General features: G+C 61.5%; 1 protein-coding gene across 1 annotated transcript; it reads right to left on the reverse strand.

Moving 5' to 3' along the window:
- Positions 1-262: 262 nt before the first annotated feature.
- Positions 263-24,226, reverse strand: LOC149852863 (complement C4-like). Its single transcript, XM_090028432.1, has 41 exons — positions 24,086-24,226; positions 23,783-23,978; positions 23,177-23,363; positions 22,428-22,498; positions 22,103-22,191; positions 21,569-21,651; positions 21,274-21,370; positions 21,101-21,206; positions 20,346-20,469; positions 19,825-19,940; positions 19,409-19,579; positions 18,608-18,820; positions 18,206-18,388; positions 17,851-18,006; positions 15,477-15,603; positions 15,300-15,371; positions 13,946-14,152; positions 13,467-13,578; positions 13,303-13,373; positions 13,004-13,143; positions 12,639-12,839; positions 12,071-12,122; positions 11,759-11,848; positions 10,549-10,752; positions 9,884-9,959; positions 9,324-9,480; positions 7,662-7,802; positions 6,943-7,108; positions 6,006-6,193; positions 5,683-5,841; positions 5,528-5,587; positions 4,924-5,017; positions 4,379-4,541; positions 3,845-3,935; positions 3,598-3,672; positions 2,950-3,052; positions 2,702-2,791; positions 2,348-2,440; positions 1,576-1,659; positions 1,153-1,285; positions 263-575 (listed from the first exon to the last, which is right to left on the reverse strand). The coding sequence occupies exons 1-41, from the start codon at positions 24,148-24,150 to the stop codon at positions 434-436; spliced, it is 5,148 nt and encodes a 1,715-aa protein (XP_089884558.1). The 5' UTR covers positions 24,151-24,226; the 3' UTR covers positions 263-433.
- Positions 24,227-24,258: the final 32 nt, after the last annotated feature.

Genomic DNA, 24,258 nt, shown 5'->3' on the forward strand with positions numbered 1-24,258 from the left:
CCTCCCACACCCGGCCACACCCCCCCCCACACACACTGACACCCACACCCCTAATGCACACGCACACCCAGTCACATCCCCCCGGACACACGCAGACCCCCGCCCCCCATGCGTGTGCCTTTGTCCCCATGGCCCGGCAGGCTTGAGGAAGGGGAGATTGGGGCAGGCGCAACCCCCCACCCCCATTGCAGCCCCCCCGCAGCTTCTGCCCCCTCCCGGCAGCCCCCTGGGGGTCCCCCAGACCAAGCCAGGACACAAGGGCTGGAGCAAGGACACGGGTTTATTATCACGCGGGGAGGGGGCTGGACCCAGCTCGAGCGGGGAGCGTCCAGCAGCCCCGAGCCAGGGGGCACAGGTGGTCCCAATGCAGGTGCCAACAGGTCCTGATCCGGTCCCAACGCGGGCGGTGCAGGCGGGCCCAATCCTGGGGGGCTCAGACCTTGCAACCGTTCTGGCTGTAGGCCTCCTGGAAGGTGCGGAGCTGGGCGCAGAGGTTGCGATAGGCCGTGGCCTCGCAGCGCCGGGCATCCGGCAGCTCCTCCACCCACGAGCTCTCCTCCAGCAGGTACCGGGGCCTGGGGGCAGGTCACAGGGGTCACAGATGGCAGGAGACACTCAACATGTCCTGACAAGCCCCACACCCAACACACCCCGAAGCGCCCCCCGCCAAGTCCCCTCCCTCAAGACCTCCAAGCACGTGGGCTGGGGAGGTCACAGCAAGGCCACAGAGGGGCTATGGGGGGCATAAGACCCTCAGCCCACCCTGCCAAGACCCCCCTGACAGCTCTCTGTGGGGCCAGAGAAGTCATGAGGGTCACGGGAGAAGAGACCCTTGGAACCCTCTGCCTCTACAAAATCCCCTTGCTAAATGCCCCCTACGCTCCCAGATGCCCCCCCAAACATCCCACGGTTTGGGGAAGGTAATGGGGTCACAGAGGGGTCATGGAAGGGTCACGGGTGTCATGGAGGGATCACGGAAGGATCATGGCATCACAAAGGGGTCACACAGGGATCAAGGGAGCTGCAGCAGTCTCAGTGAGGTCACTGAGGTCACGGGGTCATGGGAGGGTCCCAGAAGTGTGGGAGTCCTTCAGTACACCCCACCAAGCCTCCCACCTCACCAAAGTCCTCAGCCCTGCCCCCCACACTCACTGGCCCTGGGGGTCATGGGTCTCCCCATCCTGCCCCATGAGCAGGTAGCGGCGCCCAGACGCCAAGCGCAGGCGGCAGGAGGCACGGACCAGGAACCAGCGCCGCTGGCCCACCTGCACTCCCACATCACCAGCTGTGAGGGAAGAGGGAATCAGACAGGGGCAGGGGACCCCCCCAGCTCCTCCCTCAGTCACCCCAACCCCCCTTGCCCCCTCCAGTTTGTGATCACAGCCCCTGGGACTCCCCACCCCTTATGGGGCCACTCTCCCCCCTCTCCCACCCCCACCACCTACAGGCCCCCCCAAACTCCTGGGGTCACTCCATTCCTGCCGTCACCCCTACAGAGTCCCCACCCTAGACATACCATGGAGTCAACCCTCCCAGCCCCCTACCCTGGAGTCCCCCCCATTGCCCCACACTCACTGAACTGCAGCGGCTCCAGCACCTCCGTCTCATAGGCCCGGAAGCCGCTCTGGTCTTCCTCCCTCAGCACCTTCACCTCATACCCTGCGGGGGGGAGGGGGGTGGTCAAGGTCAGGGATCAGGACTAGGGCCACCCCACTGGCTTAGGCTTAGGTTTAGGCTTAGGCTTAGGCAGGAAGTAGTGGGGTGGGTGGGGCTCTGGGATTTGGAGAAGGAGGCAAAAAGATGTTGGGTGGGGGGAGAGGCAAGTGGGGGGCACGGGATGGGGGAGGGGAGATGGGGGGTCCTCAGGGAGTTTGGAGAACAGGCACAAGGCACAGCCATAAATGTATGGCTCTGAAAGAATTGCCATTGTTCCCTTCCCCACTTCCCCCAGCCACATGCGGCTGCCACCACCTGCCCATCAGGGCTGACCCAGCCTCTCCTGAAATGCAGAAGAGAGGAAGGGGCTGGGTCATGGGGCAACAAGCATACTTGGGTGTGAGCTGGGGAGAGGCAGCTGAGGGTATCAGGGTATATGGAGGAGTTGGGGACCCCTGGAGTGGAACCAGCAGGCTTAAAACCACCGTAGTGTCAGTAAAAAAAAAAAAATGTCTGTCAGTAAAAAAAACAATGTCTCGAATTGTTGACCATGGAGGTGGGAGGGGCACAGAGACCATGGGGAGAGGGTCTCTAGGACACCCCTGGTGTGTGCATGTGTGGGGGGGGCGGGTGTTGGAGGTCAAGGGTTCCCTCCAGGCCTCCCCCCACTCCCCTCCCGGTCCAATCTCACCATACTGCACCCGGGGGCTGTAGCAGGCAAACTGAGTGCGTTCAGCGTCTGTCACTTTGTCATCCAACGTTCGCTTCTTCCTGGAGCAGGCACCTGGTGAGGAGAGGGAGAAAAAGATCAGGACACCTGGGTTCTCTTCCCACTCTGGGAGGAGTTCGGGCTCATGGGGTTGGAGTAGAGGGGGTCAGGATGCCTGGGTTCTCTCCCCTCTGTGGGAGGGGAATGAGGATTGGGGGGTTACCACAGAGAGCCCGGACACCTGGGTTCTCTCCCTGTTGTGAGAAGGGAATGGGGACTGGGGTGATTAGAACAGGAAAGGGGGTACAGGGAGCCCAGACACTTGGGTCCCCTCACCTTCGGCGCACTGGCAGACTTCATTGGAGCAGAGGGCCGAGATGAACTTGCTCCTACTGGGGGCGTTGTAGAACACGCTGCACTGCCGGCCTGGGGGCAAGAAGTGGAGGGATGGGATGGTCTCTGGGGCAGCTCCTCTTCCATCCAGCCTTCCCTGACCCCCACACCACCTCGGAGGCCCACTACCCAAGCTCTCCCAGACCCCATCTGCCTGTCCCCCTTCACCCCTGCCCCACTACAGCCCCCACCTGGCTCATAGAAGTCATAGAGGGTGGCGGCCACAGGCTGGAGCAGCCCCACAGGCACCGTCTGCTGTGCCCAGAACCCCACGCAGTCTCGGACCTCGGGCACCTGGAAGTAGAGTGGTGAACACAGGATTGGGGAGAGGGCCTCATGACTGACATGGAGGCCCCCAGAGCACATGCCCACTACCAAAGAACCCAGATGTAAAGGGAAGTCCACACCTACTGGCAGAGGTCCTAGGCATCTGGAGATGCCCATGCTCTTACTGGCAGAAGACCCAAATGTGTCTGGAAAGCCCACAGACTGCCAGAGGCCCTAGGCGTCTGGGGTGCATGCAGATACTACATTTATCTCATACTTAAGGTGTTAATTCTGTGATACATTGTGGCACGTTCAAGCCATTACCCCTAGAAGCCAAGCCACCGAAATGGGGATCCAGCCTCGAAGACGTTAGTTGTGAGACCAGGGAAAGCTCTGCAGTTCCTTCATATCACACTTTACGTGGGAGCAAGGCATGCTATGGCCAGACAGACACCACCCCCAGGATGTCCCCATGCCCGTTCTTCCCCCCCAACCCTCCCTCATGCCCCTGGAGCTCCCCAACCCCTTTGTCCCTCCACAACTCTAACCCCAGCTGCCCTTCCCCTGCTCACCGTCTCAAAGTAGAGCAGGAGCCGCTGCCCCTGCACCTCGTAGTGGCTGATATAGCGGTCGACCAGGTCTTTTAGCTGTGGGGATGGACAGACATACAGATGAGTCATGGAGGAACAGCCAAGCCTGTTCTTCTCTCCCATGAGGAGAGGAGGTAGGGGGTCCCCCCCAGGGGCTGAGCAGAAAAGGAAGGGGAGAAGGGGAAGTGCAGTGGGTGGGAGGGGACAGGGCAGGATCAGGGCCCCTAACCTTGTCCAGATCAGCTGTGTGGGGCTGGAAGCCACTGAGCAGGGTGATGTCAGCGATGGCCATGCCTGAGATCGGGGCCCCTGGCTTCCTCCTGCAATGTTGGGGGGAGGGGCAGAGTGAGAACATGCCAAGTAGTCCTGCCCCCCACACCCCCGAGGAAGCTACAGGAAGTCGCACCTCCTCCCCAATAGACCAAAGAAGTAACAAGAATTCCCCTCCCACAGGCCATGGAAGGAATAAGGGGACTGTGGCTGGGAGTTGCATCTGCCAATGGGGTGAGATAATAGCTAGAAGATCCACCCCCTGAGCATGTGAACAACAGTAAGTACCGCTCCCCAGCAGAAATCCTATGTCTGAGAGATGCAGGTAGCAGGAAGTCCCACCCACCAGGGCAGTGTAAAGCAGGAAGTCCCACCCCTGGAGCACATGCAAAGCAAGAAGTCCCACCTCTGAGAGAGAAAAGGAAGTCCCACCCCTAGGCACAGAGCTGGGGCAGTAATTCCCCACCACCACCACCGAGCAGAGGGGCCTCACCAGATGCAGATCGTGTAGTGAACATCCTTCTCCTTCTGATTGGCGTCGGCTGCATCTCTCCGGCGCCGGCGCCGAGCATCAAACCAGTGGATGGGGTGGAGGGGCGCATCAGCCGCCGGGGCTTCATCTGCGTAGTCATCGTTATACTCATAGTCCCCCGTATCTGTTGAGAGGGGGAGAGAGACCGTGACATCAGCCAACTGCCATCAAAAAAACCAGGGAGGGCCTTGCCCTTTAAAGGCATGGCTGAAACAAAATGATGTCATAGCAGCAGGGATGGGGATGGAGCCTACCACAGCTTCCAAACCCCACCTTCCCAGAAAGAGGTGGGGGGGGAATGGGATAGACAAAAAGGCACTCGTTTCCCATAACACCACAGGGGGTGGGGCCATCCTCAAAGCCCCTCCCACCTCGATTTTCAAAGGGGGGGGCAATCCTGATGACATCACTAAGCTAAGCATCCCGCCCCCACCCAGCCTTGAGGTACTTAAGGAGGCAGGGCCCTGGTGGCATGACATGGTACTGGTGGGCTGGCAAGGACGCACCCTCGTAGTCGATGGCACCGGTCACGGTGACGTCCAGCTCCAGGTTCTGGCACGACGTGTTCCGCAGGTCCAGGACGTTGTACTGCTTTAGCACCTGGGGTGGGAGTAGGGGAAGAGAACCCACATGTCCGGGGCCCCCAGGTCCCCTCCGAGCTACCCCACCATGCCCCACTCCTGTCTCAGGGCAAGGAGAGAACCCAGGCATCTAGGCTCCCAAGCTCCTCTGCTTTCACCCCCCATGCCCTACTCCCCTCCTAGACAAGCCAGGTGTCCGGGTCCCCAGGTCCCCTCCCACCCCCCAACCCTACTCTTCTCCAGTGGTACCCAGGGGTCCAGGCCCTCTCAGCCCCCCAACTCCCACTCTCCTCCCAACATGGGGAGGGAACCCAGGTGTCCAGGCTCTTAACCCCCCTGCTCCCATCCCCCATACTCATACTCCCCTCCCAAAGAACCCAGGCATCCAGACTCTCAGACCCCCCACACCCCCCAGTTCCCCTCCCCTTGTAAAGAACACAGGCATCTGGGTCCCCCTCAACCCCCCGGCCACTGCCACCCCACAGCCCTCAGCCCTTCCAGAGAACGTGGGCATCTGGGCAGGACTCACGGTCAGGCTGCCTTTGCCTTTGCCTTCCACCTTCACATGGATGTTGGATCCAAGGGAGAACTGGGGGGACGGAGAGAGTGTCAAACTAAGGAATGGACTCCTTGGCCCTCAGACCTTTGGGGAATACTTGGGGCCCCCGCTCCAGCTCCACTAACCTTCAGCTCCTCCTGGATGTGGTTCTGGGTGCGGTCAAGCAGGATCCTCTTGCCGCCAGTGCGGCCGGGGGCAGAGACGGTGACGTCCAGGGCATTGTCCTCTTGCTTGTAGGTGCTGATCCAATACTGGGACAGGGCGTCCAGTGCCACCACTGTGTCCTGCAGGTGACCAGCTGGTGCTGGGACCCAGCTATCCGGGCTCCCAGCCCCCACTTCCCCCCAGAGAACCCAGGCATCCAGTCTATCAGCTTCCACCCTGGTCCAGTGCAAACAGACCCCGCCCCCCACACCCTGCAGAGGGGACATCAGCATCCAAGCAACACCTGAGTAGACTTGAAGCCACCACCATAGTTCCTCTGCTCCGTAAGCCAACGAGTGACCTTCGGGGAAGTTGTCAGGTCATTCTGCAGCAGCAGATGCAGCAGTGCATAAGCCGTGGCCTCCACCGACACCGCCGTGGCCGAGATACCATGAGTCTCACCCTGTGCTGCCCAAAACATCTGTGCCCCATCTGTAGGAACCAAAGGAAGGCCCCATCAGAGCCCAGTCAGAAGCAGTACCCCCTAAGGCCACTAGGAGGCTCTCGAGGGGCTGTAGTACCCCCTGGAACAATTAGGCACTCTCCACTGTCTGCAGTACACCCTGGGACCACTAGGGGGCTCTCCAGAGCCTTCAATACCCCCCTGGAACCACTAGGGGGCTTTCCTGGGCCTGCAACACCTTCCAGCACCACTAGGGACCCTCCCAGGAGCTGCTACTACCATGCTGCCCCATATACAATGTGCCTTGATCTTGAAAACACAAATTAAGTTTTGGGGGGTAGTCTTCCCTTGCTGTAGGCAGTGGTGAGAGTCTCCACTCCCCCCCACATCTCACATGGCCTTGACCGTCGCTTTGGCCCTGGAAGGGGTAGGAAGCACTGCTTGCTGTACTTCCCCACATACAAGGCACAGGCCAGTTTCCAGCTGTTGGGGTTTGGGGGCGGGGGGGTTGGAGGGAGACACGTGTTGTATACGAGGAAATATGGAAGTGTAGGGTCCTTCCAACTGCTGGAGCTCCGCCCCCAACCCCAGCCAAGGAGTGGGAACGGCGAGTACTGTATTTCCTCATAGATAACATGGAGACCAATTTCCCACCACTAGATTTGGGGGGCAGGGGGAGATGCATGTTCTACACAAGGAAATACGGGACTATGGGGAACATTCAGCTGCTGGAGCTCTCCCCCCACACCCAGCCCAGGGGGGCCAGGGACTCACACACCCTGGGAGGTGGTGACAAGGGCGCGGAGGCGGCTATCGGCAGCAGTAATGGCGTCGCGGTCACTGGAGGCCAGCGAGAGTGCATAGGCTGTGATGGCAGCGGGGTAGGGGCTCAACCCCTCCCCAGCCCCCGCCAGGTAACGGCAGGCCAGGGCCAGGCTGTCCCGCTGTGGTGGGGGAGGAGCAGTCAGATGGAAAAAGGGATGAAGCCTGCCCCCAGTCACACCCCTCCCACCCAGGCCTGGCTGTTGCCCCACTCCCCTACCCCATCCAGGCCCCTGTCTACAACTCCCCCCCCCACCCCTTCTCACATGTCCTCCTCCATCCCCACTGGCCACTTCCTCCACCTGGTCCTGCCCCCTTCCCCAGTCCCACCCCCAGCTCCATCCCCTCTCCCCCACCTCATAACTGCCCATGACCCAAGTCCCACCCCTCCCTCCAACCCCCGGCCCAGCTCCATCCCTTCCATGAGGCCCCCTTACCTAGCTCCCCACCTCAGCCTAGCTCCACCCTCTCAGGGCGGCCCCTCCCCTAGCCTCGCCCCCTCCCACACCTCCCTCTGGCCCTCCCCCATAGGCCCTTGCCCTCACCCCTCTCTGGACCCCCCATAACTGTCCATGATGCCATCCCTTCCCCCCACCCCTCTCATAACCCCCTAGGTATCCTCCACTCTATCTCCACTTCCCCTAGTGACCCTTCCCCCACCCTTTCCATCCATACCACTTGGCGCAGCTCCGCCAGCCGGCCAGCCTCTAGCTCATCGTTGGACTCCTGGGCTGCATACAGCACCAGTGCCTGCCGCAGGGCCACTGCCACAAAGGCTGTGAGTGACACCGTGGCCTGTGGCCCCCCGACACCACCCTGCGGGGAGAAGGGGGGGTCAGTGCCTGTGGGGATGTGGGCAGATCTGTCCATACCACCCTCAGAGCACATGATGCAACAAAGGGAGTGGGGGGTGATGCCCAGATCATGAGATGTGCAAGGGGAGGTTGTGTGCATGGAGGACACAGCAGGAGGGTAGGAGGACAAGGAGCAGGGTGTGCATGGGGCTCCATGTGCTGCAGGTGTGCAAGACGACCATAAGCATGAAAGGGCATGCAGCTGTAGTGAGTGCAAGGCATGCGAGGCAGCTACGCACATGTGAGGCACTGGAAGAGTGCAAGAGTCAGTGACCCAAGGGGGCACAAGGCACCTCCAAGTGTGCAAACATGCAAGAGCAAGCATGCAAAGTGACCACGCATTCACAAGGGCAGGAGTGCCCAGAAGCCATAAGTGTGCAAGGCACCCCCAAATGCAAGACAGTGAGCAGGAACGCTGCTGCCAGTGGGTAGGGGAGAGGCCAGATCCTTGCAAGCTACTGTATATCCTCAAATACCACACACCCCCAAAAGAACAGTGCACCTTGTTTTGGAAAGACAGAAAGAAGTGTGGGAGGAAAAGATCCTTCATTGGAAATCTCAGCCAGGGGAGGATTTTTGCAGGGAAAACACCAGCAGCTGCCCATAAATTGAGGGACAATCAGTGAAACTCGAAACTAAAAATGCCCCTCAATAAAGTCCATGCATCAATTTGAGCTGCCTGTAAGAACCAGCAAGGTTTCTCCTAGCTGGAAGCTGGACAGCCAGAACTTCACAGAGGCATAACCAGAGACGAGCACCCTGGCACAGCACCTCGCAGAAAGCCTCCTCTCAAGGTTTGGAAATCCCTCCCCACACTCCCCAGCCATTTGCTGCTACTGCTTCCTTTCCTGTAACAACACAGAGTTGTGGGTAGGTCTCTTTGGGTCTCCCTGCTGGACTGAGGGAAGTAGGACTGGCTCGAGGAGACAGTGTGGTATGAGGCAAAGAGGGGACTCCTGTGGTGCGAACCATGAGGACAGAAAACCCTTACTGCAGTCACACAGGGCTGCCAACCCAGATGATTATTTTTTTACTGTCAGTAAAAAAGTTGGTCAGTAAAAAATTCTGTCAGTCCAAAAGTTGATATTGGCACAAAACATGCCAGTAAAAAAAATTGTCTATAAAAAAGTTTATCTGTGAGAAACATCAGAAAAAAATGCTAGTAGAGAATTCTGCTACAAAAGAAATGAAGAAGTTTGCCAGTAAAGTGTCTGCAAATAAAGTTTATCACTAAAAAAAGTTTGCAAGTGACAAAACTGTCAGTAATTGCCAAAAATTATCAGTAAAGAAGTTGGCTGATCTGTTAATCCCGCAGCTGCAGGCCACCACAAGTGCTGCTGCATGAGCCAAGCTGCCCAGGCCCAATTTCCAGAAGCCCATGTTTGGTTGTGGGGGGGAGGGAAGGTGTGGTAGGTGGGGAAATACAGTAGGCAAGCATGTGGAAGGGAGGAGGCAGGGGTGGGAAGTGGCAGAGAAGCCTCACCTGCATCTCACGGTGGATGATGGGATGGGGGTCACTGAAGGAACCGTCAGGCTGCTGGTGCCGCACGAGCCAGCGCACAGAGCCACGCAGCCCAACCTCATCCACGGGCTGGTACTGCCGGCTCAGCGCCAGCACCCGCACCACGAACGCTGTCAGCCTAGTGGGGGAGAAGGGGGCAGAGTGTTGGGAGGGTGGGATTAGCCAGAGCCCCAGCCCTAGCCTTCCCACACCCCACCTTCCCTCCCCTTGTGCCCTCTGCCTGACCTCCTTAGACCCCTGCTGTGTCCCCTCCAGTCCTGTGGGCTCCCCCCAACAAACCCAGGAAGCCAGGCTCCCAGCCCCTCCCTCCTCTAAACCACCAAACCCCACTGCCCTCCCAGAGAACCCAGATATCCAGGCTTCCTGCCCCTTCTTCCCTATCCCACCCAACTTCCCTGCCCTCCCAAAGAGAACCCAGGTATCCTATATCCCAGACCACTCTGCTTCCCTATCTGACCAGATCCCACTCCCCTCCCAGAGCTAAGAGAAAACCCAGTTGTCCAGGCTCCCAACCCCCTCACCAGGTGCTGCTAGGCCGGGTCAACCAGGCCCCATAAGACCCATCCTCTTTCCGGAAGGTCAAGATCCGCTCGTAGCCTGGGAGGCAGGGACACAGTAGAGCACAAACCCCACAATATAGCCCCCCCGCACCTACCATAGCCCCTCATATCCTAGGAGTGCTGTGAGGCATAAATGTGGGGTTTGTGTCAGTGGTTGTGCAAACGCACATGTGTGCAAGTTAGATGCATGTGCAAGTCCCAGCCGTGAGTGGAGGCCCCAGGTGCACACATGCAAAGCTGCATGTATGTGCAAGCCCCAGGCCTGCATGTGCTAGTGATATGTGTGTGGAATCCCCAGGCTCATGTAAGCAAGCCACATGTATGTGCAAATGCCAAGCTTGCGTGTGCAAGCTGCACATGTGGGGAAGCCCCAGACACATCTGCAAGCTGCCCACATGAGGTGGATTGCACATGTGCAATTACTTGTGCATGCCATGTGGGCACACCCGTGCATACACGGTGCCCCTGGCAGTGGCAGCAGGAATACTTGGGCAGGCACATACGTGTGCAAAGCCAATGTGCAAGGGATGCCCCCCAGGCAACGCCCCCCGGCCCACCGCCCTACCCCTATTTCCCTCCACCCCTGTGCTCCTCTGCCCCATGGCCTCTCCCCCACCCGCGCTGACCAGTGCGCAGGTTCTGGAGCCCCTCCTCCTTGCGGTCAGGTGAAAGCTGGTCCCACTGCTCTGTCTCATCCAGGTAGCGCATGGCGTAGAGTCCCGGTGCCATTAAGAACATGGTCTGCTCTGCACAGCCCTGTGGCACCCGCAGCAGCCGCGAAAGCCCCTCGGGTGACAGTGCACTCTCCAGCACATCCCCTGCCTCATCCGCTGCAACAGGGATTGGGGAGGGGGGTGTCATGGACCATCCAGCCCACGGGCCAGAAGAGGTACAGCCACACACATAGACTGGCTAAACGATGGACAGACACACAGACCAGCCAAGCCACAGACAGACATATGGACCTGCCAGGCCACAGACAAATGGACCAACAGAGCCACAGACAGCCACACAGACCAGCCAAACCACAGACAGATATGCAGACCAACAGACAGACATGCGGACTGGCCAAGGCAAAGAGGAACACATACACGCCACAGACATACAGACCTTCCAGGCCAAAAACAGGTGGACCAGTAGAGCCACAAATGGATACACAGACCAGCAGACAGACACACAGACTGGCCTAGCCATCAATACACACATGGATGGAGAGGGCCATGGATGGACACGTGGACCTGCCAGGTCACAGGAACATGGACCAGAAGAGCCACAGACAAACATGAACCAGACAGGACACCAGGCCATGGGAAGAAACACAAACCAACAGACACATATGGACTAAGTGAGCCACGGATAGACACACAGATCAGCTGAACCACAGACAGACATAGACAAGCATACACAGACTAACAGACAGACAGAGACTGGCTGAGCTACGGAGAGACACGTGGACCAAGTGCACCATGAGGAGATACACACAGACTAGTCGAGCCATGGACAGACACACGAACTAGCAAGACCACGGATGGACATAGAGACCAGCAGACAGACCAGCTGAGTCACAGACAGATACATGGACTCGCTGAACCACAGACCAACATACAGACCAGCACACTGGCACATGGAGTGGCCGACCCACAGACAGACATGCGGACAGATGGGGCCACCATCATACAGGCCAGTTGGGGTGTGGACAGTCACACAAACCTGCCAGACCACAGTCAGACAAATGGACCAGCAAAGGGACAGAAGGACCAGCCAAGCCATGGATGGATGCCTAGGCCACAGGTGGACTCGCAGACCAGCCATGGACAGACAGATGCATGGTCCTACCTGTGACACGGACGCTCATCTTGAAGTCCCCGTCAGGCAGCGCATTGGGTGGCACTTGCCCTGGGATCTCCACGGAGCGTAAGCGCCAGTCTAGGGGGAGCCGTGATGGGGGTGGAGGTCAGAGACCAGACTAGGCTCCCCACCACCCCTCACCTAATAGACCCACCCCCTGAGCCCTCTAGGCCCCTGCCCCCATCCAACCTCCCCATCCTACCCTGCCCCACCTCAGGTGTCCTTGAAAGGACCCCCGAGCTGGACAGCACCCCCATAGTCCCTGCCCAACCCCCACACCACCAGGGGGGAATCTCCCACCAGCAGGGTCCAGTGAGTAGGTCATCTCCTCCAAGCAGGGGGCCCCTTCTCTCTGCAGGAGGGAGGAAGAGGAGAGGGTCAGGGCTACAGAGGAGGAGGAACCAGAACAAAAGGTAATGCTCAGGTCAAGGGAAGTCATAGGCCAGAGTGGGGAAGAGGGGCAAGGAGTTGGGGTGGAAGCAGAGGGAGGGGTGTCAGGGAGCAGGAAGTGGTCAGGGGGTGGGGTCAAAGGTCAAGGGTCAAGTGAAGTTTAGGGATCAGGGAAGGGACAGGCATCAATACAGGTTCAGAAGTGGTCAGAATGGCATCAGGGGCCAAGAAGAAGTCAAGATCGGGTCGGGGAGTCAAAAAGTCATGGATTCAGGCAGAGCCAGGGCTTAGGAAGAGGTCAGAGGTCAAGAATAGCTTAGGGATCAGAGTAGGGTCAGGAAGAGGTCAGGGTGAGGTCACAAGGAGCTTAGGGATCAAGGTAGGGAAAAATGGAGAAAATCAGAGATCACAGGGTCCGGAAGAGATCAGGGTGGAGTCGGGGTGAGAAGGAAGAGGTCAGGGCAGGGGCAGGGCCCACCTCAACATGGAGGGTGCGGGTGATGCTGTCGCCAAAACCGAACTGCCCGCGGGCGCTGACAGTGATGGGGATGTCAGCTGCCCCCAAGGGCACCAGGGCAAAGGGCACAGCCAGTGCCCCCTGGCCTGGCACCTGCACCTGCTGCCGCCCCCCTGCTGGAGGTGCACAAATACCCTCTTCCAGTTCCAGCTGCACCCGCACCTGCAAGGGGCAGGGGACAGGGGTCAGGCACAATCCTGGGGCACCCCCCACATCACATGGGGAAGGGGGGCCTGTAGACTGGGGGGGGTCTCATGTCAAGAGACCCTGAGCAATGGGTGCTGGAGGGGTCCAGCGGGGAGCTCAGGGGGGCAGGAGAGTCTCACGTCAAGGGGCTCAGGCCCATGGTTGTAGAGAACGGGCGTGATCTGCAGCTGCTCAAAGCGCCGCACGCTGTAGGGCAGCCGCAGGGAGACGTGGAAGTCCTGGGTCACCGGGACACGCAGTGGGGACGAGACACACAGACCTGGGCAGAGGGAGGGGGGTGAGAATGGGGGGCCAAGAGGGCAGGAGGCTGCAGGTCAGGAGTGAGGGGCACCATCAGAGCTGGGGGCGGTAGAGGTCTGCGGGTCAGGAGTGAAGAACACCAGCAGGGCTGAGCAGGGCAGGAGTGAAGGGCACTCACCGGTGCGGGGCGACATGCTGACAGCCTGGATCTCCCACGTGGTGATGGAGTCGGGCACCAGGAAGCTCTGCCTAGGGACACAGACAGGAGTGGGGGAAGGGTCAGGGTGGAGCAAGAGGCAGGGGTGGGGCCAAGGGGACACAGGGAGGGGGCAGGCCTCTGACCGGCTGGTGCCCTCCACAGTGAGGGTCTTCCAGAGCCAGCTCTCAGGGAAGACGCTCCGTGGCTGAAGAAAGTCATCGTCGAAGAACTCATCCTCGTCCTCCATGGTCTGGGCTGGGGTGGGGGAGTGGGGAGGGAGGGTCAGAGAAAAGGACCCCCCCTCAAATATGGGCTACACCCTTGTCACCTCTTAGCTAAACCCCAGGCCCCACTCCCCTCCCAGAGAACCCAGGCATCCAGGCTCCCAGACCCCTACTACCAGCCCACAGGGTAGGGATTGAACCCAAACGTCCGGGCTCCCAGCCCCTCTCCTCACACCCGAGCCCCCTGAACTCCTCCCCGGGCTGAGGACTGAGGCGTCCGGGCTGCCCTCCCTAGGGGCGCAGAGTCAAGCGTCCAGGGTTCTCCCCGGAGGTGTGAACCCAGGTGTCCGGGCTTCCTCATCCCACTTTCCAGGACCCAGGCATCCGGGGGATCATACCACGGGCCAGCCCAGGGGGGCGGCGCAGCCGGTTCTGGTGCCGGAGTTTGGTGGCGAAGTTGCAGCAGTCAAGGAAGGCGCTGCGGCAGCGGGTGGCAGAGCTGGGGATGCGGGCAGCCCGGTCCTCGCACGAGCGCCGCATGGGCATTGCTGTCAGCCCGTCCCGGCAACACCGCTGCAGCCGCGCGTCACCCTGGTACCGCCCAGCTGGAGGGAATGGGGGCAGTGTTAGAGCTGGTGGGGTGGACAGACAGACAGAGGGTGGGTAGGGAAGTGGATGAGTGGGCTTGGATATGGAGAGAACAATGGACCAACGAACAGATGGGTAGATAGATGGCTGTCCTCCAGGAGGAACGGACAGATGGAGAAAACAGATGGGTGGTTGGCTGTACTCGGGCATGGATGGACAGAAGCCAAGACAAACAAGAAGACCAATAGACAGCTGTGCTTGAAAGATGGACGGAAGGATGGACAAAGGAAGGGACGGATGGTTGGCTGTCCTTGGGTATGGATGGAGGGAGGAGGGGAGGGAGGGAGGTGGGTAAGTGGAGGGGTGACCAGCTGGGCAGACAGCTGGGTGAGTAGATGGACAGACAGCTGTGTTTGGTCACTGGCTAGATAGAAGGAAGGACAGAGAAAGCAGTGAGTGGTTGGCTGTATGTGTGCATAGAAGGATGGATGTAGGGAATGACAGATGAAGGGATGGAAAGATGGATGAAAGGACAGAAAGATGACTGAGTGGGTAGATAGACAGCTGTGCTTGAGGATGGATGGATGGATGAATGAGCACACGGACAGATGGCTGTCTTGGGAAGAGATGGATGAAGGAAGGGATAGGTAGCTGGCTGTACTTTGGCATGGATGGATGGGGTACAGGGATGGATGGACAGACGGATGGATAGATGGTAGTGCTTAGGGAAGCAATGGATAGAAGAATGGATGGGTGTCTGGCTGTGCCTGAGCATGACTGGACAGACAGAGTTAGAGATGGAGAAAAGGAGAGATGGTTGGATGTGTGGACAGCTGTGCTTGGGGATGCCCAGATGGATGGCTGTGCTTGGGAACGGATGGAGGGGGCACATGAAGATAGATAGGTGGGCAGATGGATGGACAGACTGATGGCTGGCTGGCTAAACAGCATAAGGCAGGGGGTGTCTGAAGGGTTGAGAATTTGGATGGATGGACAAACAGCTGGACAAATGGTCATGCTGGGGGACAGATGGAAGGGCACATGGACAGAGGAAGGCATGGGTGAGTGGCTGCGCATGGGGGTGGAGAGAGGATGGACAGATATTCAAGTGCAGGGACAGACAGATGGACGGGGCCCAAGTTCCCTCCTCTCCCCAGCACTCACCCTTCTCCTGCAGCTTGCTCTGGAAGTCGAGCGAGCGCTTCTTCCGGGGGGCATCCTTGCTGCACCCATGACCTGGGAACAAAGGTCATCATGGAGTCATACAGTGTTCCCCAGCTGCCTTGGTCTGCTCCCATCAGCCCAGGGGACCCCCTTCTCTACGCCCCAGCCCCATCTCACCCGTCCGGATGGTGCTGTGCAGGTCCCCGGCACGCAGGGCCAGGCCGGCATCTGTGAAGACCCCCAGGGTGTCGGCCCCACCGCCTGGCGAGCAGCCCAGGTCATGGCCATTCAGAGCCTCGAACACCTGAACCGGGAGGCAGATGCATGGAGTAGAGGTAGGCATGTTGAGAGGTTGGGTGGATGGAGAAAAGGATGGATTGATGTAGTGTCAGACCAGATGGATGGATGAAAGGATGCAGCATTTGAGGGAACGCAGGGAAGAAAAGATGGATGAACAGACAAGTGGGAATGGTTGCGGGGTTGAGTGGATGAACGGATGGATGGGTGGATGAATGGAGGTGTTGAGTGGATGGACAGGTGGATAGATGGATGTTAGTATTTGAAAGGATGGATGGAGTCAAAGAAGAACGATAGAAGATTTGATGGGATGGACAGGGAAGTAGATGGATAGACATACAGAAAGATGGCAGTGGTGATAGGTTGAATGGATGGATGAACAGGCAGAGGAGGGATTGAGTGAATGGATGGATGAATACAAAAAAAGAAGAAGTGTTTGAGGGATTGGTTGGAGGAATGGAGGGTGGCAGAGTTTGACAGAAAGAATGGAGAAACCGAAGGATGAACGGACACGTAGGAGTGTTTGAGGGGTTGAAAGGATGGATGGACAGATGAACAGATAGATGGACAAAACGTTTAAGGGGATGGGCAGAGGAGTGGATGAATGGAGGCATGGAGAGATGGCCAGGGGAGCATTTGAAGGGGGTGGGGAGATGGGATGGTGGAGGGATGGATGGAGAGGGGGACAAAAGATGACATTATCATCTCCTCCAAGCTGCCCTCAACCCTAAAACCCAAATCTCCCCCCAGGACATGGGATGGGGCCTTTCATTCAGAAGCTCCAACCCTATGACCCCTTCAAGGTCAAACCCAAGGGGTCACAGGTCACATATTGACCCTAGGAATTAGCCATGGGTTGGACGGCTCTTGGGCACTGCATATCACCACCCACCAGTCAGAGCCAGGAGATCAAATCAAACTCCACTCATAAAGAGTCACCCATCCTGGGTCAAACGGTGGGTCGTGGGTCACAGTTAGGAATGCACCACTAGAGATTTTGGGGGGCAATACCGATATCCAATTTTTAAGGAGTCATATCGGCCAATACCGATCCGATTTTCAAAACAGTGTGGAGAGCTGCCTCCAGCTGGCAAGTCTGTTGTGGTGAAAGGGGAGAGGGAAGGCGTGTTGGGGGGGCAGATCAAACCCCCACCCGCGGTGAGAGAAGGGGTAGGGGTAGGGGCAGGGGAAGGGGCAGGCTCTGCCCAGCTGGGGTAGGGCAGGCACAGAACGGAGCTGCAGCTTGTTGGCAGGGGTGGCTCCCGCCACCACTTCTTGCAACCTGGGAGGGCATGGAGAGGGGGGGAGATATGCCCCCGGATCTCGGCGGCTTGGAGCAGGTAGGCTGCAGCTGCGGGCTGGAGTCAGGGCTGCTCCAAGCTCTTCTCACCAGGGGCTGGGCTTGGAGCGGGGGGCTATGAAAAGGGTTGCAGCCACCCCAGATTTCGCTGTAGCTCCCTCCCAGCTCTGCCACCGCTGCGTGCCTGGCACAAATCCCCGGCTCTTCCTGGCTCAACCCCTGCTTCCCCCCATGTGCCGGGTAAAGCCGGGGCTCTGCCAGGCGTACAGCAGCAGCAGCACTGGGAGGGAGTTATGGTGAAATCTGGGGTGGCTGCAGCCCCCTCCCCAAGCCCCGGTGAGAAGAGCCTGGCACATCCCCGGCTCCAGCCCACAGCTGCATCCCTCCCACCCCACCCAACATAGATCCGGGGGCACCCCCCTCCCCCACCCCATGCCCTCCAGGGTCCAAGCAGTAGCAGCGGGAGGTGTCCCCCCCACAAACCACAGCTGTCCTGTGCCCACCCCATCCCAGCTGGGCAGTGCCTGCCCCAACCCCTGCCCCCTCCTTCACTGCAAGGGGCTTTGATCTGCCCCACCCACACACCCCTTCCCTCCCCCATCCCCTTCTACCACAATGGACTTACCAGCTAAAGGCAGCTTTCCACACTGCCAGGCTGTGCTCCTGGCTGCCTGAGTGCTGCGCTGTGGCTGCGCAAATGCATGGCATTTATCAGCCAAGTTATCAACCGCATCAGGCTGATTTCTGATACAGCCAATTTGCTTTTTACCAGTACCAGTCCAATATTGGATCGATGTATCAGTGCATGTCTAGTAATGGCCAATGGCTAGCCAATCCCTAACCCCAACAGATGGGTCACACACTGTGGTCAGCAATCAGAGGTCAAAGCTAAGGCTGGACAGCATCCACACCCCCTCAGGAGTCAAAGGCTGAGGTTACATGGGGTGGTGGTACCTTCGCAGGTGTGAGGCGGTTGCGGCTGTTCAAGACATAGACAGCCGAGTCGACAGCCACCAGAGAAACTGAGGCACGGGTGTCAGTGGAGATAGAGAGGTCCAGGTTCTCACGGGGCCGCAGTGCCTCACTCTGGGATGCCACACGAAGCTCCAGCTGGGGCAGGGGAGACAGGGAGATCAAGGGAGTGCCCCCCAGCTCATGGCACCCCCCACCAGGTCCACCCAACCCCAAGCCCCACAGCCACTCCCATGCCAGCGTGGCCCCATAGAGCATCCCTCACCCTCCCAGGCCATCCTAGCCCACCAACCTCCCCAGCCCATCCCAGGGCACCCCCCGCCCCACAGGCCAGTACCTTGCCCTCACAGGAGTCTTCCACATCGATCCACACGGCATTAGCCACCACGTGCCCGTCCAGGTGGTAGTAGGCCACGAGGCGGAAGGCCGGGACTAGCGCGTGGGTGATGGGCACTGAGATGACTGTGGAGTCGCTCCGGGTCACCCAGTGGGCCGAGACGATGGCCCCACGGTTGACGATCTGCCGGGGGCAAGGGGCCAAGCTGGGAGGGGCGGGGGCAGCAGGAGGTGTCCAGCCCCCTTCAGCACCCCTAGAGAGTGCTGAGCTGGACCAATATTGACCTCCCCACCCCAGACCCTGAGCACTTGCTGATGCAATCTCCTGTCATCACAGATGGGGCTGCAGGGGCTCTAGGGGGACCCAGCAAGGGGCACCCAACCAGATGCAGCCCTCCCCCACCCCATGAAGCTTCAAGGGGGTGCCAAACTCACCAGGTAGTAGAAGTGGGAGGGGGCAACACGGCCCATGTCCTTTGAGCGTGAAGGATAGCGTGGTGCCAGGCCGAGCAGGGCGGTCACGGGGGACCTGGATGAGCAGAAAGCCCCCGGCCTGTGCTCGCGTCGCCTCGGCCCGCAGTGAGTTTTCAGCTGGGTGGATGGTGCCCGCTTCCACCTGTGGGGGGCCAGGGTCAAGGGGCGCCAGGGACCCCTGCGAGGAGCCTGCAACCCGCCTTGGCCCCACCCCCTGCCACCTTCAAGGCCTGCCCATGTTCTCTTCCCAGTCCCACCCCCATTCACCTTCTGCCCCACCCCACCCCACGCCACCCCCCCCAGCCCTGCCTCCATGCACCCTCTAGCCACACCCACACTCCTGCACCTGACTCCTTTTACCCGCTAGCTGCACCTTCACTTCCAGCCCTGCCTCCATTCACCCCATAGCCCTATGCCATTCTCCACTTAACCCCACACCATTTACCCCCACCCCCTTTCAAACCCCACCCCCATTCATTGTTAGCCCCACCCCCACTCACTCCCTAGCCCTGCCCTCACTTCCAGCTCCACCTCCATTCCACCCCCACTCCAGGCCCTGCCCCCATTCACTCGAGCCCTGCCCCCATTGTTGGCCCTACCCCCATTCACCCCCTAGCCTCACCTGCATTCAAACCTGCAATCTAGGCCCCACCCACATTCACATCCCAGCTCCACCCCCAGGCCTCAACCCACCCACATTCACCTAGCCCCACGCCCCACCCCCACTGACCGTGACAGTGAGGACGGAGGCACTGGCCGGCAGGTTGAGATGGTGAAGCACAACCCCCTGCTCACTGGCCACCAGCTTCTGGGAGGGCAGGGATGGGCCCCCCATGACCTTGGCTGTGATCAACACGGGGACCCGGGGGGCCGGGGAGCCATCTGCCTGCGTCACACGGGCCTAGGAGGGTGGAGGAGGTCAGGGGGCAGTCCTGAGTCCGTGGCCCTCCCCACCATGCACACACACACAGGACCCTGGAGTTCCAAGACACACATGCACTTGAACCCGGGGCATCCAGGACGTACACATGCACACTCACAGAACCTAAGCATCCAGGCCACCCACCCACACACACACACACGCACGTGCACACACAAAGACATGCACACACGCACTCAGAGCCCAGGCATCCAGGCTGCACACACCAGCACAGGGAAGGGGGCACCAGGCACGAAGTGGCGCTCCGTCCCCGCCAGGTCCACAGTCCATGGGGACATCACGAACCGCACTGAGCTCAGCTCTGTCTCCTCCATCTCCCCACCTGCCAGCACCCAGGATCAGGATCAGGCCCAGCACGGATTGGAGACAGCCCCTGGCCCCTGCCCATACACCCAAAATTGGGTCCCGTTGGAGGGTGCAGCCACTTCTCCACTCCGCCAAGATCGGGCCCCTCCAGGATGAGGGTCCCCTTTAAAGGTTCCAGTTCCCTCCCCCCAACCCTACCCGCTTCAGGATCAGAACCCCCTTAAAGGTCCATTCTTCTCCCCCTAGCCCCACCCTGCAAGAATCGGGCCCCCCCCACAAGGTGGTCCACCCCCCTCTTCCTATCCCCACTCCCCCCCAGAATCAGTCCCCTCCAGGATCCGGGTCCCCCAGCAGAGTCCAGTCCCACCCCCCCTGCAAGGATCAGACCCCCACCCCACCCCCGGATTGGGACCCCACTCACTGGCTGTCTCAATGACGGTGGCAGCGATGTAGAGGCGAGTCCCCACCAGGTCCCGTAGGGGGCGCCCCACCTTCTCCACCAGCAAAGCGCGCCGCAGCATCACACTCGCCTCCCCATCTGTCACCTGGGGTGGAACCAAAGAGAGCGGGGTCAACAATGACACACAGGCCCTCTCCAGCACCTGGGGGCGGGGTCACAGGAGCTAGAAGGCTCCGCCCCCTCCAGCACCTGGAGGCAGGGTCAAGGGAGATCTACAGGCCCCGCCCCCTCTGACACCTGGTCAATGGGTGGCTGATGTGGGTCCCAGGACGGGTCTGGAGGGCTATAGGGGGTCCCAGGGAGGTAGGAGGGTGACGGGGGGGCCAGGGCAAGCTTGGGGAGAGGTTAGGGTCCTGGGGCAGTCTGAGGGCCCTGTGGGGGGTGGAGGATCCTGGGGGAGGACCAGGGAGTCCTGCAGAGAGATAAGTGGGGGGGCCCCAGAGAAGATGGGGGCCCCAGTCGGGGGAGAGGTCTTGGGGGCTACCAGGGGGACCCAGGGAAGGTGGCAGGGGATATGGGGGGTTCCTGTGGCAGAGTGGGGGCTCTCAGGGGTTCAGGAGAAAGAGGGAGGTACTGGGGCTCCCCGGGGGCTCAATGGGGGTCTAAGACGATCCTGGAGACATCATGGGGTGTCCCAGGGGCTACAGTAAGTCTATGGGGGGTTGGTGGGGTCCAGGGGGTCATGGGAGGCCGGGGGGCCCTGTGGCGGTTCTCACCGTGACCTGCTGCTCCAGCCCCCGTACGAAGACGTGGCCGCCGGTGCCGTCGCTGACCCCGAAGCGCAGGAAGGCAGCGCCCGTCACCCCCTTCCCGTAGGTGAACCTGGGGGGTGGAGCGGGGGTCAGGGAGTTCCAAGTGGCTCCGGGGGCCCGGGGAAGGGGGGCCGTACCTGACGCGCAGGTTGATTCGCAGGTCGCTGCCGCCCTCCTCCGTCACCAGCAGGAAGCTGCGGTCGGGCACCAGGCGCACCTCGAAGTTGGGGAGCACTGGGGAGGGGGAGCAGGGTGTGGGACCCAAATGTCTGGGTACCCACAGGCCCCTGCTCCCACCCCCGGCCCCCCTCGCCTCGCAGAGCACCCAGGCATCCCGGCTCTCGGCCCCCTTCTCCCACCCGTTGGGCCGAGAGCCCTCCCACCCCTAGGGCTCTGACCACTAAACACCGCTCCCGGGTGTCGGGGACTCACCATACTTCATGACCTCGAACTCGGCGCTGGCGTTGGACTCAAGGGCGTCAGCGAACCGCGCTGTGATGCGCCACGTGCCCGGGCTACAAGCGGTGGGGTGGCAAATTTGGGTGGGGACCCAGGTGTCTGGGCCCCCAGACCCCCCTGCTCTCAGCCTGCAGCCCCCCACCCCTCTCCCAGGCCTTTGGCTCCCAGCCCCCCACCCCCACCCGCTGTGCCTCTAGCTCCGCCTCCTATCCCATTACCCAGCCCTGAGCTGCTAGCTCTGCCCCACCCATCAGAAGCTCCGCCCCTTTTCCACTCCTTTCCATGACCTGGCTCATTCAGTAGCTCCACCTCTTTCCAAGGCCTTGCCCCCTCAGTCACCAGCCCCGCCCCTTTCGGTCACCAGCCCCGCCCCATGCCTCTTAGCCCCGCCTTTTCCCGTGCCCCACTCCCTCTATCACTAGCTCCGCCCCTGCAAGCCCCGCCTCTCAGTCCCCAGCTCCTTCCCAAGCCCCGCCCCCTGAGTCACTAGCCCCGCCCCCGGCTCACGGGGCGATGTCGGGGATGCTGAGCTGGTCCGCGATGACCCAGTTGAAGGGGACTCGCTGCACCCGTCGCACCTGCAGCCCCTGGCTGTTCTGGGGGGCGAGGGTCGGGGTCAGCACCCCCACCCTGCCCCGGCGCCCCGGCGACAGCTCCCAGGGGCCTGCCCCTGCCCCCAGCGCCCCGATCTTGCCCCCCGCCAAGCTCCAGGGGCACGATCCTGCCCTGCTTTCCTAGCCCCCCGGGGCCTGATCCCACCGCCCCATGCCCCAGGGGCCCGATCCTGCCCCCCAAGCCCCAGGGGCCCCATCCTGCCCCCAAGCCTACTCACCAGGACCGTGATGACAACCGGCTCGTTGGTGGGCCGCAGCGACTGGTCCAGGGCAAAGACTCGGAAATGAACTGTGGGGGCGAGGGGGGGCGGGGCTGAACCTGGGTCTGGAGAGGCCGCGGGGACTGCGGGGAGCTGGGGGTGCAGGGCAGGTGCGGGGTGTCTAGGGGCTGTGTGGGAGTGGGCGGGGTGGGGGTCCTTGGGGGTGTCCCTGGGGAGGGTAGGAGATCTCGGGGTGTAGGGATGGTGGGGGGCTGCGGGGGTCTCGGGGGGTATGGTGGTCCCTGGGGCTCTCTAGGGGTCTCGGGGTGAAGGGCCGGCCAGGGGGTCCCTGGGGGGGGTCTCACAGGGGTCTGAGGTGTGGAAGACTAGCTGGGGGCTGCAGGCGTCTGTGAAGGTCTCTGTGGCCCCTGGGGGGCTGCTGAGCTAGGAGGAGGTCGTCTCAGCCAGTCCGAAGGAAACGGGTGCAGGGGCAGCTGGCGGGGCGTGGGAGGCCTCAGAAGTCCTGGGGGGCTTGCGGGTCCACAGGGTAGGTCTGATTTGGGGGCATATGGGTAGCAGAGGGGTCTCTGGGGGTCCGGGGGTGCAAGATGAGCAGCAGAGGGGTCCGCGAGCGTAGGGCGCTGGTCTCTCTAGGAGGCCCCTGGGGTGCAGGGCACGCGGGGGTGCTGGGGGGTCTCGGTGGGTTCCTGGGGGGCTGGCCGCTCCCACAGGTGTAGGCTCCCGCCGTGTCGGGGGCAGGGTCTCACCCCTCTGCCGCGGCGTGTAGATCGGCTTGTCGGTCTGCACCAGCAGCTGCCCGCGCCGCCCGCTCCAGCCGAGCCGCAGCGCCACGGAGCCGGGCGGGGGCAGCTGCGGGCTGCGCGCCACCAGCAGCAGCGACCGGCTCCGCAGCTGCCCCCCCAGCCTGCAGCGCTGCGCCTGCTCGGGGGACACCTGCGGGGGGCAGCGCCCTGACGTCACGGGCATCCCGGGCGGGCCACATCCCGGGGACCCCCCCCCCCGGGAATGGCAGCAGTTTGGTGACATCACCGGGAACTAATCCCCGACACTGACGTCACAGGGAACCCCCCCAAGGGGACAGGGGCGTCACGGCGTCCCCGGGTGGAGCTGGCGCCGGCGACATCAGCGGGATCCCCAGGGGCGGGGCTAAACCAGCCGTCCGCAGCCGCTGATCTGGTGTCCACCCCTGTGGGCGGGGCCAGGAAATCCCGAGGGGCGGGGCTCCATGCGGCGGGCGCGGCCTACAGCCGAGGGCCGAACGCCCGGCGCGTGCCGCGGCGCCCTCAGGGGCGGGGCCGCAGCGGGGGCGGGGCTCCCGGAGCAGCGGGGGCGGGGCCCCGGCAGGGGCGTACCTGGAGCACGAGGCGCTGCACGGAGCGGGCGCCCGGCCCCAGCGCGAAGGGCAGCTGGGCGGAGCAGGGCACCCGCGTGTCCTTCTCGTTGAGCAGCTGCAGCGTCCCGGCCAGGCCGCCCGGCGCGCCCTCGGCCTGCAGCACCACGGCCGCCTCCGCACCCAGCCGCACCGCCGCCGGCCCCACCAGCACCAGCCTGGGGGCCGCCGCGAGCCTCAGTGCCTGGTGCAGCCCGCGGGGCCCCTCGCCCCCCGCGCCCCCTCCCCTGCCAGTGCCCCCGCGCCCGCCCGCGCCCCGCGGCACCTGGGGGCCTGGAGGCTGGGCGCCACGAGGGCGGCCAGGCAGATCAGGGCCAGCAGGGGCCCCATGTCGCAGCCGCCGCGGGGTGCGTCTCCTCCGGCCGCGCTGCCCGCGGCTCTGCCTGCTCCGGGGGGCGGGGGGCGATGAATCATTAACACGTCAGGGCTCTGGCCTCG

Source organism: Crocodylus siamensis, chromosome 15, assembly GCF_052110815.1.
Source record: "Crocodylus siamensis isolate JL-2025a chromosome 15, ASM5211081v1, whole genome shotgun sequence".
Classification (NCBI taxonomy): Eukaryota; Metazoa; Chordata; order Crocodylia; family Crocodylidae; genus Crocodylus; species Crocodylus siamensis.